This window comes from Thermobia domestica, chromosome 6 (assembly GCF_964235325.1).
Source record: "Thermobia domestica chromosome 6, izTheDome1.hap1.1, whole genome shotgun sequence".
NCBI lineage: Eukaryota > Metazoa > Arthropoda > Insecta > Zygentoma > Lepismatidae > Thermobia > Thermobia domestica.
The window spans coordinates 43,572,009-43,592,488 of record NC_137459.1 but is presented as its reverse complement, the minus strand read 5'-3'; the positions used below and the strand labels follow the sequence as shown (position 1 = coordinate 43,592,488).

Here is a 20,480-nt window from a genome sequence, read left to right as displayed (position 1 = left end):
TTATTAGAAATGGCCGATGTAGAAACAGTTCGCAAATTGCGTGAGGTACTGAATTTGCCATTGATCGTATTACATTGTGTATCTTTTTCTTTTCGTAAGTTTTTTTGCGAACACTCGGGAAATACGCAGTGGCAATTACGCGAAAATATAATCGAAAGAAGACTGAACTAGTAAAGTAAAGAGAGTACTCGTTATACGTTGTAATCCACATTTAGTTGAATAATATTTATTTTGTTTTAGCTCTCTTTGAGGGGAAGAAAATATGTCTTTCATTAAAGTATTCGATTTTATTTGAAGAAAATTATATTCACAATGAGCATTACTTTGTTTCGCACTTATTTCTTCGGGAAAAGTAACCAGTAACATGTTCGTCTTTTTTTTTCGGGGGTTTAACATTTTTTGCTTCTGAGCTTATATATCAACCATAATAACACCAAGGGGGGGGGGACTCAATGACCCACATTTTTTTTATATATATTTCTAATTGCATAAAAATCTTTAAAAATATTGATATTGTCAAGCTTGACCCCATTCATCATAAAACGTACTTGCTTAGTTTTTAGTGATTTTTTTTTTCTATTTATAAATAAAGAAAGTCCTGTGGGCCTGAGAGCCCCTCCCTTGGTAGTACTAAGGGGCTATTCATCGCATACGCTGTTATATTCGAGTGTTTTAGCTATTTATTTCATTTTTCTTTGAACCAAATTTGGTATAACAACATGCAGGGACATTCTAAGGTACTACTCTGGTGCAATGTTGCCAACTGCACATGATAAAAAGTTAGTATAGAGCCCCACATTTTTTTTTATTTTTGGCACCTAAATATTTTATTTTCTATTAGTTTATTCCTTCAAAGCTGCTAGCATCTAAATGTGTCACTTTATATTATAATCACACACACACACACACACACACATATATATATATATATATATATATATATATATATATATATATATATATATATATATATATATATATATATAAGAAAGAGAGAGAGAATCGAGTTTCAATAGTGATTGGAAATAACTATGCTGCTGCAGCACCTCAGGTATTATCAAGTAGTTTTAATCATATAATCTACAAGCAGCAGCCTGCAACACTGACGGAAGACGAATGTTTCATAGAAAATTGTCAATTTGTTATTATGTGACTGTGACTCTATCTGGGAAGCTGCAGCAGCATTGGAACAATGGCAAATCATGCCCTTCGCCAAAGTTCAATTGAGGAAGAACTTAAACAACTTTTAAATGAATCTGATAAGAAGGTAGTGAGCTCGAATATAACAAGGTGGAAGTAACCGTTAGATTTTGATGCAAAAGACAGTGATTTGAACATTTAATTTGATAATGCAAATGGAACAAATGGAAGCAGTGGTACATTTCTTGCAGTGAATCCCTTATAATATTCATGATGTTGTAGTGGTGTTAATTTACGAAACTGACAGACAAGTCGTAGCTTGTTCGCTTATGTTTTACATCTTCATTCCATAGGTGCAAAAACCTGACGTTTTGCTACTTAAAAAATTATAACTTATGTTGTGTTGGCAACACTGCTTCTCTGGTGACATCCCCTATAGTGTTCAATGAACATCCCTCACACTGTCTGTCTTTTCGGGGAAACAAAATTTGAAAGAATTCGACATTCCAAGGATAACCGGGATGGAATTATAAAAGATTAATCCTGAATTCAGTAGAATACTGAAGTATACACCACCTTTCCCCATTCTACCCCACTTTACTGCACCACTACCCAAATGCTTTCAGAAGCCGCCTTTGTACTCATACTACACTGTACAATGTTGCTATTGATTTGTTTGATAGTTTTTTTTTCTACACAAATGAAATAAATAGGTCATAGTTACTGACATAAATAAAAAATAGTAACAAACAATTACACATATATAGTTGGCAACACTGTACGTAGAAAACTAGTAATAATAGAGAATAAAAATTTATGATGTCGTAGACGTCTCAAGTTCATATCAGCCAAGATAAATCATTTTCCGTGAGAAATAATGACCTTTATGCTGTGGGCCTCAGAGGTCCTCCCCCAGTTGGTGTTCCATGTAACACAAAAATACCTTGGTGCTCCTAGGGTCAATATAAATTCAAGCTTCTTGTCAGTTTAGTGCAATAAAAAATAAAAGTATATCAGGTAGTAAAAAAAAGGTAGACAAAACAAAATGCATAGCAAATAAATCCTAAATATTCTGTTTTAAGATGTATATACATTTACTATTTTAGATGGCTGGAAAAAATGAAATGAAATCTTTGAGTTTTATGTCCCTCGGTTATGCCTTTTAGGCTAAAGGCGACGGTGATGATGAGAAATGAATGAAATGGTGGAATGAAGAGAGTGGGAGGAAATGGGGAAACCCCGAGAAACCCACGAGGACGGTGTTTGTCCACACGGCGCGAGCTAGGATCGAACCAAGAACCCCAAAGCACCGGAGGAGAACGCTCTTCCACTGAGCCATCACGCCCCCTATTTAGATGTCTGGAATTGTTAGATGAATATCACCGTGGCCTTTAGCCTAAAAGGCATAACCGAGGGACATAAAACTCAAAGATTTCATTTCATTTTTTTCCATCCAACTAAAATAGTAAGTGTATATACATCTTAAAACAGAATATTTAGGATTTATTTGTTATGCATTTTGTATATATATATATATATATATATATATATATATATATATATATATATATATATATATATATATATATATATATATATATAATGTGTGTGTGTGTGTGTGTAAACTTAATATGGGGAAGCTACAAAACTCGTTTATTATGGTTATGGTTTGGTGAATCTGCTACAATGCTCGCTATTTTCTCTTCATTCAGTAGTAATCCTTCATGTATTACTACAGAAATAAAACAAACGAAATGACCTTTGCTCAAAGCATTAATCTGTTTTCATAAACAAAGTACCGCGAAACATCCGAAAACAGCTTTCAGCATAGAATACCTTTACAGTTTCATCGCCAGATATCAAGCAAATAATGTTTTCTTTTAGTTTTGAACCCTAATAAGTTTTCCACAAAAAAACTATCGACCATCGAACGTGGAAGGTACCTAAGAGATTCATACTTAATGCCCGAGATAGACTTAGGCATCATCGGCTTTCATTAAAAATGGCACTATAACTCCCACTCCGGCTTATATTGAAAGTATTAATATATCATCGTTCTACAGAGAATATAACAATATTCCTTTCCTCTGTCATAGTGTTCCATATGTTGTGTCAAGAAATGTATAAATCATTATTCCATTGTTTCACAACTTTAAAAATTACACATTTATTGAAACTTAAATCTTGTAGTTTTTGGACTTAAGGTACGACTACTGAAAACATATTTTATAATATTTTCCGTTTAAGTGTTCCATCTATAAATACTTTCCGTGTAAAACAAAGAAATGTATATAGATGGTAAGTATCTCACATACAGATGACCGTATATAACATATAGCTGACGTAAGTAAGATATTCTTTATCCTTTGTGGTCTATGATAGTCAATATTTTCGTTTTTATAACTAAAAATAACAATTTAAATGCGCTTATACTAAATCCAGGATATGCACTGTTGTTTAAGAAAACATGGCCACCTACCTATCTTTGAAAATCTCTCCGATCTTGCCTACAGTTGGAATTGAATTACTCACATGCGGATTTTCATTTTCAATTGTGGTCTTAATTCAGAGCCAAACTATTAAAATGTCTTGCATACAGGTGCTAGAATATTGCCTTCTGTAACAAAGTGGAGCCAAGATTTTTTTTGAACAGCACTCCCAGACAGCACAATGCGCGTACAGTGCCTGTATAGTGCATGTACAATTGCACGGATGCAACATGTGCATCATCTGTATAAATGCACGCCTGTACATGTGATGCACATATACATCACAAATCCTGTTCAACATCTTCACGTGCACAGGACATGTGCAACGCATACGTACACGTCCTGCACAAGTGATTTACATCTACTGCGTAGGTGATTTACAAGTAGCACGTATTCGATTTACACGTAGCACACAGGTGATTTACATGTAGGACAGCGGTGATTTACATGTAGCAGACAGGTAATTTACACTCAGTAACTTGGTGATTTACATGTAGAATAGAGATGATTTATATGTAACGCACAGGTGATTTACACGCAGTACCCAGGTGATTTGCATGTAGGACAGAGATGATTTACACGCAGAACCCTGGTGATTTACATGTAGGACAGAAATGATTTACGCGCAGTATCCAGATGACTTACATGTACGACAGATGTGATTTCCTCGTAGTGCAGAGGTGATGTAAAAGCATATTCGACATGCAACGGAAAAAAAAAGTTTATATATTTGGTACCTTACGTAGTAACACCATATATAGCACCAAAGGCATCACCTTCAAAGTATTTCACAAGAAACTAATAATTGTCAGTGAGAATTTTACTTTTGGAGTTTATTATTTGCAACGAGCAAAGCTTTAAGTAGTATCTTTGACATGTTTGCCAAGCAACAAATAACGCAACATATTCTGCTGTAATCGGTCACGAAAATAAATTTTGTAAACCTACGAACTGTCTGACAGTAGTTACAACGGTACAGTGCTTCCCCCTGTTGATCTTGTATCCTAGCTCAGAGGACGTTATGAAGTTTTTACAATCATTCAGCTATCATTCGTCGAAAAGTCTCTATAACACCGCCTGAAGGAAAAACGACACCTACCAAAAATGGAGGTTACTTTATATTGTTGATGAGAATGAGAGTAAAAGTATACACTTGCACGGTATTATGAACGTCTCATACACACGTGCAGTAGCCGTGCAAATGCACATGCGCACACGACGGCTTATCACTGGTAATTTAAATGTACTTCATCTACGCAAATGCACATATGTACATGCATGGCTCAAGTATGGGGTACGTAAGTGCGCTGCATCCATGCAAATGCACATGTGTACATAACGGCTTAAGCATGGGTTATATAAATGTGTGCTTCATCCATGCAAATGCACATGTGCACATAACAGCTTAAGCACGGGTTACGTAAGTGCCCTGCATCCATGCAAATGCACATGTGTACATAACGGCTTAAGCACGGGTTATATAAATGTGTGCTTCATCCATGCAAATGCACATGTGCACATAAGGCTTAAACACGGGTTCTGTACGTGTGCTTCATCCACTCAAATGCATATGTGCACGTAACGGCTTATATACGGGTTATATAAATGTGTGCTTTATCCGTGCAAATGCACATGTGCACATACACCACTTAGTCACTGGTTATGTACGTGTGCATAACCCTCGCAAATGCACATGTGCACATAAACGAGTTATGTATGTGTGCTTCATCCACGCAAATTCACGTGGACGGCTTATGCACGGGTTATGTATGTGTTCATCATCCACACAAATGCACATGTGCACATGTACGGCTTATGCATGGATAGGGCACATGTGTCGTACACGTACGTGTTGTCTGGGACTGTACCTTACGGTTGTTTAATTAGAATATTTCATGAGATTCATGGTAGTTCAGTGATAGAGCGCTTCCATCTGGTGCGTGGTGTCCCTCGATCGACCCCTGAATAAGTAAGTTTGTGGTAGACAAAATTATGTCTATGGTCTTTCTAGGAGTATTCCCGTTTTCTCCCACATCACCATTTTTTCCATTATCATTCACTTCCCTTAATCGTCCAGATCCCTTAGCCTAAACGACGTAATCCTGTTACCTTACATTGAAAGATGTCATTTTCAATTAGAATATTACGTCAACGATTTCTGCTAATAGTACAGTCAGCGAAAAAAGTTCTTCCCCGTTTGATGAAATTAGTTTCGTAAATTGTTTCAAAATGGAAGGACAATTTGATTACAATTTTCGTTAAATTAAAAAGAATGTCATTTTCTGTACACTCCAGCCACAGCACCGTTATTCCCAAAATAAATTTTACAAAATGAAAAAAAAAAAAAAACTTTTGTCGCTGACTATACAAGTTGATCAGTTTCTGCTATTACAGTTCGTTGTAGAAGTCATTTTCTAGAAAGTAAATACAACAGATAAATCGAAAAGTAAAATTACAAATAATGTGATTGATTGCGGGCCAAAGTCTATTGACATCGATTATTCGCATACATTCATTTTACAAAAGGTATTTTTAAAAACTTATACATGTAAACGTCAAAATATTTCAATCTAACGCACGTTCAATAATGCCGCTCCCAATATTCTTTTTTTCCCACATATTTGGAATAACTGTACGAAAAGATGTACAGTGTGTTCGTAAAGTTGCGCAACCCAGAGTTTCATTGCTTATATCTTTTGATCTAAGAATTATAAAGACATGAAACTTGAAACAAATGTAAGCATGTTGTATGTAAATATTTTCGAGATCATGACCAATGCTGGAACTTGTAACATTTTCGTGTAGTATTGAAAGAAACTGCCGTAAGTGTAAAATTTAAAAAAAATGTCCAAAATGAAGAAAATCAATATTCAATTCTAGAAAACTGATTTCCTGCGGGTGAATTCCTGAGTATATGTACAGTACGCATCGCAAATTTTTGCACAAAGAAAAACATGTTATGAATTATGTGCAAATTCTCATTGCTTATCATTAATTAACCTAAAACACACCTGTTGCAGTAATTTTACGACTACAGTGTTTGTAAGGGCCGGGTTTATGTAAAAAAAATAATTATGGACTTGCATTAAATAGCTTTTTCATATGGCAACACTGCATCAACCTTGTCATATTTTGTCACCAATGATTAAATGTTGATGCATACTGTACTTACGTGAATTTCTTTCGTTACTACACAAAAACGTTACAAGTTCCAGCATTAGTCATGATCTCGAAAATATCTACATGGAGCATGCTTACATTTGTTTCAAGTTTCAGTTCTTTATCATTCTCAGATCAAAAGATATACGCAATCAAACTTTGGGTTACGCAACTTTACAGACACACTGTAGAATACCATATGCCAAAATATCCGTAGTACAGTTAGTGCATAATTTTGAAAAATGAATGGAAGTTTGAAACTGAAAAAATGAGGAAACTGAGAAAATGTACAATTTTATAAAGATAAAACATCGCACTTTGTCTTTTAAATATTATTATATACAACCATAACTTATACATTCCACATTATTTAAAAAAAACACCAAAGAATTAAAAAAAAATAATACACAACCATGTTGACTGTATCATAGACTACAAATGGGCCTTATGTCCTCGTCCTAACGATTTGATAGAAGACTTGCTCTTCACTATCATTTTCTTTTTCGTTATTGGGTCCCTGGTTTGATCCCAGACAGCGCCGTGTGGACTTTGTGGTGAACAAACACTGTGCTCGTGGGTTTTCTCGGGGCTCTCCCGTTTAACCCCACTTTCTTCATTCCACCATTTCATTCACTTCTCATCTCACCGGCCGGCATAACTCTGGGACGTAAAACTCAAAGATTTAAGATTTTCTCGTTACTTTTTATTATGCATATTTTAGAAAGAAATATAATTACAGAATCATTTATTCCAAACTAAACATTTCTTCTCAATCAAAAAATTCAAGCACAAAACTTCTTCCCCTGAAAAATGAGTAATATTTCTTTCTGTTCTAGATGTAATCTGGTTTGCATTGTTTTACTTTGTAGAGACGAAACGTGATTAAGAATTGAAGCAAACATAGGAAGAAGAACAAAATATGTTTTTCTTTGTAATTTCTTTACATCTATCTTCTGCGGAGAGCAAGTGATTCGGGAAGCTCTCGATGTCACGTAGTATTTTTGGAACTGTATATTTATATATTTCCAGCACCCTCATGAATATTGTAACAGTTTATTTTCCATTCGTATGCGACGTTTCACTAAAACCGTTCATTGTTTCTATGTTAGTTGATTAGGCATGTTTCTAGTTGACAGAAACAAATTTATTTGTATGTTCCTTCTCCTAAAAGAAGTTTGTATATTCAATGTTTATCGTAAGTTCCACAGAGAAAGCATTATTTTTTTTATTTTTTTTGGTACCTTTCAGAAAATAGTATACAAGTTAGCACTACCTTAAAGTGCGTCTAGAGTTCCATCATAAACTTTATGGATCAGTGGTACGGGTTTTCCTGCTCTTTGATGAGTTTCAAACTACGTGAATTTAGTAAACAATATTACGGATGTGTTTTCTTGGAGTTAACGCTTTCTGTAAACTCTTCTTCTCTAGCTCGTATTGCCTGTACACCTCGATATCTGTTTGCTAATGTTGGCAGGAACCGAACATTGCTATCGATGTAAGATTTTTCTCAAATAACATAGTTCACTTTGCCTGTATATCTTGATCTCTGATTGGTAGTGTCGGTAGGAGCCGAGGGTTACTATCGATTTAAGATTATCTAAATAACTTTCTATTGTTTCATTTCTTTTTCATTTACAATTTCTAGTAACAAATATTTACATGCTTATTGATATAATAATTTATAAGGAAACATATTTATTGTAGAAGAATGTTAGTTATACGTACAATTTGTTTTTTTTTTCACATAGGTATATGTACTTACTGACTCATATTATACTTACATACATCATAAAAGTAAGATTGCATATGACCCAACAAGTGTTTTCATCATGTACTCTTTCCTGCATGTTCACATGCAATTTTATTTAGTTTTCTGGTTATCTGGGTTTCTTTCACAAAAATAATGTGTGTGTTTGTTTGTTTATTTATTTAATTTTCCACTATTATTTTAACCAAAGTTTGTATTATCCATTGTCACCAGTGTGATATTTTAATCGAAAATCTAACATGTTAATCGAAAATCCACATTATTCGGCTTTATATAATATAGTATTTACATGATACTATATATTTGTGACCTTCGCATTCGTTATACTCATTACATCTTTCCTTTAATATGTTAAGCTTCTTGGCTATGTGGTTAGCGTACTCGCCTTTGGTGCGGGATACTCGGGTTAGATTCCCGCTAGGAGCTCATGTTATTTGTATCTCATGTTAAGCTGTAGATCCACGTCTCATACAGCCTCACTGCTAAAAGGGACATTAAATTTAAATTCAAGCAATCCTGCAATATTTAAATCTATTGTGTAGTTAGAATATAATATATAGTTCACATCCTCGTTGATCACTTTCCATTAATATCTACTTTTCTTGTACGTTTAACTTTTGGACGATGATTAGTCCCTTCGATTAATCAATAGGCATGCAAACACAATCACAAACATTATTATACAGGTTAGTGAGATATGGGTATGAGGTAGCAAACCCCAAATTGTTACCAAAGCCTCCTTTTCAGTTGGACATTACAAACTGTCAATTTAGATTCACAACATTCACTTTGGTTTCGATAACATGTTTGAGATCATCTTCATTAAATGACCAAACTGTAATCTTAAGTGTAGTACTTCTCCACATTTCCGAATGTTAACACATACACTTCTTGCAGTAAACTGACTGTTACCAGTGACATAATTAAAGATGACTGCTACACTGAACATACTAGTAGTATTTTCACTATTTAAATTATATCTGCTAGATAATGTTTTTGTCAAATATCCTTGAAATTTAAAACACCTTGTGAACATTTTTACTCACATTTAGTGGAAATAAAATTTTACATTACTTTTTAATTACATTTAGTGGAGAGAAAAGTTTATATTATTTTTACTTACATTTAGTGGAGCGAAACGTTTAACAGTACCTTTTACTTACATTTAGTGGAGAGAAAATTGTATATTACTTTTTACTTGCATTTAGTGGAGAGAAAATTTTACATGATATTTTCCTTATATTTAGTGGAGAGAAAATTTTACATTACCTTTTGCTTATATTTAGTGGAGAGAAATTTTTACATTACCTTTTGCTTATATTTAGTGGAGAGAAAATTTTACATTACCTTTGCTTATATTTAGTGGAGAGAAAATTTTTCATTACCTTTTGCTTATATTTAGTGGAGAGAAATTTTTTCATTATTTTTTATTTATATTTAATGGAGTTTTACTACTCTTTGCTTGCATTTTGTGGAAATAAATGTTTTGCATTACTTTTTATTTACATTTAGTGGAAAGAAAGCATTAACTTTACTAACATTAAGTGGAAAGAAAAGCCTTTTACTACTTTATGATATTGAACAACCATAGGACTTTGTGTTCTTGCTATCTGCAGTAGAACTACATATGGTTTGGATCTCAAACAAAACAAGGTTCCTTAAGTCCATATCTAACATTGATAGGTAGAGAAGATATGGAATTGGCTGTTTCATTAATTAAAAGAAAATCATATTATCGTATATGTTAACTATTTGGATCAAAATTTGGACGCTGACGTACATGCGTTTACCCATATGTAACTTAGAAAATAATCAACACATTTAATATGAAGATAATATTTCTACTTATAACAACCACAATCATTAAGTTTTGGGTCAGTGCAGACAAATGACTTAGATGAGAACGACTTAATTTAATAAATAAATTTTAAGATATTTGAATTTGATAATTATCCAAAACTGGTGCTGTGATCGTTTGCTTCTAAATGGATAATGATTAATCACACTCAAATACAGAAATGAATTTTGACGGAAGAAAAGATTGGCAATTTTGAGTCGAAAACAAGTAATGTTTTATTTAGTTATCAGCTAGCTCTGTACTCATCATCATTTTGGCTAGGATGATGAAGTAGATCTTGCTTTTTTATGAACCACGTACAGTTTTTTTAGTTTTCCACCAAATTAATTTACCTACTTTTCTTTAGTTCCGGTTGCGTTACTTTTATTATTCCGCATACTTTAACATTGCAAGAATTTTTTGATTGCTTGAAGTAGGAGGTGTTTACGATTTACATAAGCTTACTACACAAGTGTTTACGATTTTCACACATTGCACCGTAAGTTTTGTTTCTTATAGAAGGAATGTTTTGTTTGCATATAATTTTAAGTTGCTTCCTGATTTCCCTTAATTGATCTAAAGATATGTAAATGACCTACCAGCACCAGTTTGGGAGTTGAATTTTATTTTATTTAAAATATGAATAATTTACAGAGTATTGAGATAGTAGTTAATTATTTTTTCCATTAACAAATTGATTTTTGTTATATTACAATATATCTAAAACTTTATACTAACGTTTCCCTAATACCCAATTACGATGTTCAATTACATCACGGTTGATTTAAGTAGTTTTTAAAATATGATTTGTCGTTTTTTCTTTTTACTTTCAGGTAATAATCGTGTTTTACGCAGCTATCATTCTTCTTCTGGTGGGGACCAACCTACGCCGACGACAATATCGTTTCAGAGCTTTGCCTCAAGTTGTTGTCTACGATCAGCAAAAGGGGACGACCGAACAGAGACCTGCAGGAAGTGGAAACAATGGTGCAACGGAAGTGTAAAATTGTCAGATCTAGTTACTAACATGACAAACTTTCTGTAGACAGCATAATCCAACTGTTATGTAAAAAAGAAAAAAAGAGAGAGAGAACATTTGGATTCGTATGAAATCCGAAACAATTCCGAGTTAAAATACATTTATTCTTGACCTGTTACATCGGGTGTTTGGTAACAATTTAATTATTTTCGTAAAAAATATATTTAAAAATAGATTCAACAATGGGCTCGCCTTTAACGATTTTAAAGTAACTTCAAACATTGAAATTCGTACATAATTACAAATTTCTGAACATGAGAAATGTTTATAATTAGAAATTCCTCTAATTGGTGATTCACATATGAAACATATATACGAAACAAGTGTTTATCTATTTCTCGTCGTTGTATGTTTCTGTTTTAAAAGGCTTCAAGCTCCGTGCTCTTCTTTAATGGTTTATGTTGTAATTTGTAATATTATTAATGTTATTCATAAAGTAAATAAAGACCAGTTTTAGTAAATTTTGAAGATGGCTTAAACAACTAGCAGATCTTCAAAAATAATTTTAAAAAACATCGATGTAAAGGAGCTATTATGATGGTTATCATTTTCTGAAATGTCTTCTTCAATCCAGAATTTAATTATATTAAGCTTAGAGAGAAAATATTATTTTGTTTCAGCATCAAGAAGAAAATGCAAGCAACTTCAAAACAAAAACCTTGAAGCACATACTGGATTTTCTATACTTAGAAGTTCATGTCTTGCTTAGCATTTTTAATGGATTTGAAAAAAAAACTACAAGTCGGTAAAAAAATCTACGAAGAAGAAATATATACGTAAATATATTTATTAAGATTTTTAGATGAAGGATATAGTTTTCAAACATTTCTAACAAATTAAGTTTTCAATTGTAAATAGCAAATCTTGTGATATCAAAACATATGATTGACAGAAGACAAATGAATTTGCATCTACTCTTATACATTGTTATACAATGTGATATCAAAATTACTGAGCAATTAAGGAATATACAAATGCCAGCGAACTGTAATAATTTGTAGAAAAAAATATGACTAACGTACTCCATTCCGTTAGTGGGAGTCATTAAGAATCCTTTTAGAAGTTCCTGAATATGTTATCAGAAGAGAAAGTCAACGTTTTAGAACATTATTAATGCTGTTCCTAAATGTTCTAGATACCAATAACGGAGTATATGTTCAACTATATTTTCCTATAATGAAGCAAAATGAACAGGTAATTGCATTTATTGATAATAAGTCAAAAAATAACAGAAGCATGAGTAATAAGTTTTAAAATAAAAATGATTCAATTTGTACAACTTGTCATCTTTCGTCAAATATTGATGTTTTTTTTTTTTTTGAATTATTGCATAAATTACCTCAGAACTAATTAAGCAAGCACAAACTTCAAACACAAAACAGCGCACATTTTTGCATTAACATCGACACAGTAAATCATTGAATCATGCAAATCACTCGTTAAGAATCCACAATGTCTTACTGTGTACCATCATCATCTCCCATTTTCTCAATTAGTCTTCAAAATATTTCCAGAAACTCACCAGACTAATAGCGCTGTTGCTGAAGGCAAAAGAGCACAAAATTATGGATTATTATTTTCAAGAAGTCTACAAGAATTACGCTAATTTTCAAACAAATATATTAACTTGAAGAAGACAATTGCAGAATTATTTTGGATGGAATTTTCCAGTAATTCCTATAATATTATTATTTTCTGTAGATAATTGAAACACTGAAAGATACTTTGTTGAATACCATGACAGACCACAAGATTTATTATGATAAAATTGACTAATAGTTTTCCAAGCAAATTAATAAAAAATGTCGATACTCTGATGAATATTGGATTTTTTAAATCTGATGATAAATCATATTGCAAAGAATACTGAGCAAAACTAGGAGACACATTGGATGTGTTATCGATTGCTTTCCGACTTTGGAATTGCAAATAAAACTTATCGATCAACAGTGAGTATAGTGAATTCAAACTCTATATATATTATCAATAGTATGTTTCTGCTATTTATGTAAGTTTGTCATTTGTAAGTCAATATATGTTGATTTAATGTAGACGGAACAGGACTTCCATACACGGATACAATTAATATAATTTGCTAATATGATTATGCGTATAATATTTAATTGTATATAAATACTTATCTTTCAGTGATTAATCATATAATGCATGGGTACTTTTGGAACATGAAGGACTGCAAATCAAGTCAAACACTAATTTTGATTTTTGGAGCTGACAATAGAAAATAATGTGGAAGACATCACTAACATGCAAGAATAATGAGACTTAAGCATGTGAGATCAAAGTGAGAACATGGTTAATAAAAATAAATGCTGACAACATTTTTTTTTAATTTGAAGATTACAAGCTTAATGCTTGTAAATTATTCAAGATTATTTTAGGATGAGCTACGAAAAATTTCCAGGTAGTGAGTGCTAATTATAAAGAACTGCACCAATAGTTTTCATGGAATCTCTTACATTACAATAAAACATATCACCAACTGAATGACTTATTAATGATACGAGAACTGTACCTTTTGATGGCTACTGAATTGAGGTGACTTTATTTTTGTAAAACATACAAACTTAAAAGATTTGCATATAAGGATGAAAGAAAATAAACAGAAATCACCTTGAAACATATTTCACACGGTTGTGGTGGTGTCCTGTACTATATATTATAGTGTTTTAAAATACGTTTAAAGAATACAAGTCGGTGTGTTTGCGTTGTGTTATACAGCAGTTCGTGTTAATTAGTGAATCTTTTATATAATCATCAAAAAATGCCAGGCGAGTCCATAATCCTGAATCGAGAGTTAATATGAGGATTTCCCTGGTGTTAGTGGAGCATTTTTAAAATAGCGTGTGTCAAACAAGTTTCACCTCTGAAACTAACATTTCAAATATTTTTATTTATGCTGAAATTAGACAAGTAATTGTGTCTGTTTTGTCTATCTATCTATACATACATACATATAATAGCCAATGATGTGTAAATTAATAATACTCTACGTTTGATTGTATTCAATAAAGACGTTAAGGCTTTAAGTAAATTGTGTAATTTTGTCCCTAATAATGATACTTTCCAAAAATCGCCCTAAACTAACAGCATATTGTTTCCTGTATTATGTAAATATATTGCATAATGGTTGCCATATTTTATTTGTACCTGCAAAAATAATCGAAGACATGAAGCAAAATTAACTTCAAAATAACATTACTGTTATTTTGATGTGGCTTGTGCTTGAAATGAAGTTCATAATTTTCAAAATTAAGTCAAACACTGTTTAAGCGTTTCACACATTTTCAGAAGTAAGTGGAAATGGATTTGGGTAAAACAGAAATTCTAAGCCAATTTGCAATGGGAAATGAACAGAGCTCCTCCAGCTGCAAAATGCATCGCTTATGTTTACTGACTTATGTACCACATTTAAGTATCAATCACTAAAAACTGTTTGAAAATTGAGTAATTTCAAGATTTTTCGTGAAAAAATAAGAAGTACAAGATCGAAAGTCTTAGCAGATTTATTGAAAAAAATGTATATTATGTGAGATAAACTTATTTATTAAGCAAATCCATTATTAATAATATGAGTTATGTTGTTATAGAAAACGTCGCTACTGAAAACAAAACATCGCAACGATAAACCAGTAATTACTAGATTATGAAATAAGTCATATACCTCAACTCAGCTAGTATTTTTCATTAATATATCTTCAATAAAACAGAACGATTTGATACGATGAAAAATTAAAAAAAAAGTCGCATCATATTGAAGCATCTAACTACATTTGTAGAAACAAATTCTCGTTTAATATCTTAGTGTAAACTAACAAAAAAATACCTATTCGTTTTTAAAGCTACAAATATGACTTCCATGAGAGACGACCGTAATGTAATCAACGTCAATACCAGATGTTACTAGAAGAGATGTAACACAATGAATGGCCTTTATTACTGGAGCATGCACGGGATGTACATTTTTTCCTCTACACAAGAAAAATAAAGTGATTTAATGAGGAAAAAACTAAAAAGCCAACGTTGGATTTGATTACGAATTTTATAATTACTTTTTTCTTTAAATTTTAAATTGAAATCCAGTTGTTGGAAATTTAAAATAATATCAGAAGAGAGCAGTTTTGTTAAATGCAAAAAGACAATACCTTATTATAATTGAAGATGTAATATAATAATTTGTTTTTTAATCCAATTTTTATGATTATCAATTAGATCATTGCATTCAAACTCAATAACATATTTACTACTTAAAATATATATTTTTCTCTTCTATACCTAGTCTACCACTTGTCAGTTTTATTCCACTTTGGAGATCATAATTCTACACAAAGAGGATGTTTTCCAAGAGTAAGAATTTTTTGTGACTTGCTCTCTAAACAAATATAGGAAATGTAAGTGATTTATTTTCAACGGACTTTTTTCAACTTATTTGATCCTATCCCTTTTGAAGATAAAAAAGTAACACAATTATATAAATATTGGATGATTCAAACATTTGTATTGCTCACGGTGCGGAAAATGAGACTTCTCTGAATTTGAAAAAAATATGTTTACATAACTGGAGTAATAATTCGTTTATGATGACATGAAGTATGCATCATTATCTATGCATATGAGCGTTCTTTTCGTTTAAGCATATGGCGTTTTTCATTCAAGAGAAGAGGAATAAACCAAGGACTATAACTTTCCTAATTTAACCAGAATTACTGTTATGTTGGATATCGTTTTAGGAAGCCTAAATATAATTATTCAGGATGTGGGAGTAAAGAAAAAAGAAACGTTTAAAACATTTCCTTACGGAAGCATATATATAATGAATTTATTGGTAAAATACTGAAGAAAATGGAAAATTCTAAAATTGATACCAAATTTCATACTAAAAACTATCAAATGCTATTGAATTGGCCATGTGAAGATGGAATGGAGTATCAAATTATGAGTAATTTGCCTTACATTCTTCAGTACAAAAAAAGTGTAATTAAATTTTCAGTTAAGATCGCATCCAGATAAATTATTGATTTTCTTTTCATTTAGTTTTACTGATCTAAGTTGAATGGTATAACTGAAAATTGACGAGATTTGTACTTGCCTGGATACTGTGTATCTAAATGTTGGGTTAATTGTATGTATATATTGAAGAAATAAATTTATTCTACATTTGTAAACACCAAACAGATGATGAATAAATAATAACATTGAGAAAAGTGTAACTCAACAATGTTGCTACATTGTACCTACTAATAATTTATTTATTTGTTGTAAAATGAAATGAAAACAAAATGATCTGGACAATAATTAATTATAAGCAAATACTCAAACACAATTGTACACGAAAGGTATTGAAAGAATGAAAAATTAAGTATAATTTTACCTCGAAATTGTTAAACAACACATACATGTACAAATATATAAACAAACAAATACACACAAATATATATATGAAAATATAAACGTGAAAACAGTTAAATTTATGAAGTAATAATATGAAATGTCACAATAGTATAATGTAATATAACTTAAAAATTATCGATTAATGAATTAAAAGTTTGAGATAATACAGTTATTACCTGCCAGCCAACAAATGACGTAAGATCACGTTTTAATGATCAGAGAAGCAACAGAGGGAATAACCAGAGCATGACTGCAAAGCGAAATTAACTTGGAAGATAACTCAGGCATTTTCAAGCAGCGAGCAAATATCTTTAACTTATTTTCTTGAATTTGTAACAATGTTTCTTGCTGAATGTTAACACATAAATACATGAACATGTGGAACTCTTTCATGCTGTGTTAATGGATACTATGGAGTATTGCATAAAATGTTTGAAATGCCTTAATGATTCATAGCTGTCTTAAAAGCTCTAAAATGCAACAGAATTGTTTTTGTTTTTGACCCATAAAGTGTGTAGATTGAAATAGTGTTATCAATAACTGGAATAACTATGGTATATTCATAAGAAAAGTATTATTTTTCCATCTATAAACAAAATTTTATTCAGTTTGTTGAAAGCTTTACTTTACTAACTATTCCATAGGTATATAGAGCTCCTCTGTGGCTAAGCGGTTAGCGTACGCGCCTTTGGCGTAGGAGACCCGGGATCGATTCCCGGCGGAAGCTCATGTGGTTCGGATTCCATGTTAATCAGTAGGTCCACGCCTCATATAGCCTGAACGGGATGTTAAATTCAAAATTAACTCCATTCCATAAGTAGATATCATATGTGTTTCACGATAAGATACAAATGTTTGTCCATGGATGCACAGCTTCATTAAGAAAAGTTGGTCATTAATATTACCTTAAAACCTCTGAGCTCATATTTGTAGAAAGATTTGTTTCAAACTGGATAGTACAGTAAGAGTTACAATTCAGAACAGTCTCAGCCAAAGAATGTAGAAATTCCAGCTTAAACCAAACGCCATCAGTTTTAAGTTCGGTGATTAGGATCAGAAGAGCGTGTATTAGGATAGAACGACATATTTTCTTGGGAATTTTGAGCTGTGAACAGCAGGAGTACTTGCGGATATGAAACGATAATCATAGACGATATTCCTCGAAAAAGAGGGACATTTTGAAGGTTAGGAAAATATAAAATTTCAGGAAGTTGCCTTGATATTATCCGCTGAGCTACGCTGACTTTACGACGTCTTCAAATCTAATTAATATATCGTCGACCAGCTAACAAGTTAGCCTGATAGGAATAAGCCTTTATCTCTCTAAGACCTCGGTAAAAGTATTGGAGTTTTGCCCAATTTATTCGGTAGAGAATGATTCTGACAAGTCCTGGAGTCTCTGCTAAGAACATTCGCTCAGTCTGGACCTAGCTCGTGATGTCTTTCCCACCCAGTTTCATGCATGACTTAACATATCTAAACTATCTGCTAATACCGCCCAGTCCGGAAGAATTAGTGGGTAGGTAAACCATCCATCTTCACTCGATGGACAATCATTGTCGTTGAAAATTGAAGAAGGCGAGAAAAAATATAATTTGAGTGAGTGGAGCTTATGGGAGGTCTTAGAGCTTTATTACAGATTATAAAACAGTATTACAGCATATTACATGAAATAGAAGAGGAAAATCATGAGTTAGTCTTATTTACTTAGTCGGCCATATTTCTCATGCGTAGGAAGTTTGCTAATTCTTTAATGTTCGTGAGTAGAATGAGATACATACAGAGTAAAATAAATAGAGTTGGTTGAATCTTTCCGGTCTTATCGGTTCCAATCGATAAGCAATCTGTAATAAAACAATATATAAATACAGTGCATACACAGGTTATAAAAACTAAAATAAATACTTTCAAAATTACAGTTCGCTGAATTGGCAACAGCCAATCCACATTTTATATGTTTTCTGCACATTCGTTTTTTTTTAAAACAAAAGGCCTATTTCCATTAAATTTTCTAAATTTGTTTAGAACCTTTACTTAAAATAAAGCTGGGGCTCTACGGTTGTAACTACTTAAATTTTAAGAGAATCATGGATAATCAAGTTTTAATTTATTAGAATACACCGAAGTTATTACTGAAACATTTACTTATAAGGTACAACAATAATAAAGCTAGGGATGCGCACGAATCGAGGCATGTGTTGAATCTCGACTCGAGTCGAGTCGAGATACACTTTGTAAAATTTCAGACGAGTCGAGACAAACATGATTCGAGTCGAGACTGCTCGTAAAAATCTCGACTCGACTCGAATGTCTCGAAAATCTTTCTATGATTTTTAATATTATTTTGAAGAAAGTATTCACTCAGAAACAGCCTTGAAAACAATTCTAGCATGTATTTATTACTTTAGAAAGGAAAAGAACGCATAACCTTAATAGTTAATCTTTCGAGATCAAGATTTAGTTTTCAGCTCAATTCAGTTAATTAAAACTACTAATGTCGTGATAGTTGATTGTACTTCAAATATAATAATAATAATAATAATAATAATAATAATAATAATAATAATAATAATAATTATTATTATTATTATTATTATTATTATTATTAGTAGTAGTAGTAGTAGTAGTAGTAGTAGTAGTAGTGTTATTATTATTATTATGAACTCGTTACCCTCTCAAAATCTCTGACACTGCCTGAGGGCATATCTGCATTTAGCGCTCATGTGTGCACTGTTTGTCAATGTGACAAAAGAGATAGAAATCTCCGAGAGAGAGAGAGAGAGAATTCTACGTCAAAGACCGAAGCACTTGCTTTTGACAGGTGCTTCTTTATTTCATTTCGGGAACAGAAAAGTTTTTGCGACTAAGGAATTACATTTTCTAATGTGCAAATTTCCACGTGGATTTATTTACATTGCAAATTGTGGTAATAAAGAAATTCTCATGAGAAGACATTATTGTAAAAGTTAAATTTTATTTCCTTATCCATCACAAGTCTTAAGTGCCCCCTATACCTAGCTCCTTTTCTGAATATCGATATCGAAAATTTAGGAACTTGATAAAACATATTGATGTTGATATATTTCCGATATCGAATGTTGATATATGTTGATATAGATATATCGACATATCGCAGAGGCTTACATCTTAGAAATAATCCATGGAATATACTGGAATCAACAATCAAAATTTAATAGTTTTCTTTCATTTCTGTACCCAAGATCGAGGGGTAGAGAGGTGAAACCTATCAAAAAAAAAGCCAAAAAATGATAAAATAAAAGTAGTTATATTTGCCCACTAATAGAAAACTATTATTGTAATTTACCTTTAACTTCTCTTTCTGATTGTCATCACAAATCAGCGACAGTACACATACTTTACTATACATAGCCGAGTAATATACTCGATATTTTTAAACAACTAAGCAAACTTGAAAATGAAATTCCTCTGATATTAAAGTGGACGGTTCTACAAAATAATCATAATTCATTGTCCTTATTTCTATCAATACTTTTGCCAAGAAACTGAGAGCTACAAGACTAATAGAGCTAGAAATGAGAGACTCAGACTAAAAGACTTCTGCATTTTGCTGTGATTGTCACTTTTCTAAATGTAAGACCCCTATTTTGGCCTAATTCT

General features: G+C 32.1%; 1 protein-coding gene across 1 annotated transcript in view; it reads left to right on the top strand.

Moving 5' to 3' along the window:
• The window catches only part of LOC145687967 (uncharacterized), a 1,078,260-nt gene extending 1,058,908 nt beyond the window's left edge, over window positions 1-19,352 (top strand). The window contains exon 6 of the mRNA XM_081761576.1: window positions 11,227-19,352. Coding sequence (XP_081617702.1) covers window positions 11,227-11,397 — 171 coding nt within the window. The 3' untranslated portion in view covers window positions 11,398-19,352. The remainder of the gene's footprint in view (window positions 1-11,226) is intronic.
• The last annotated feature ends 1,128 nt before the right edge of the window (window positions 19,353-20,480 follow it).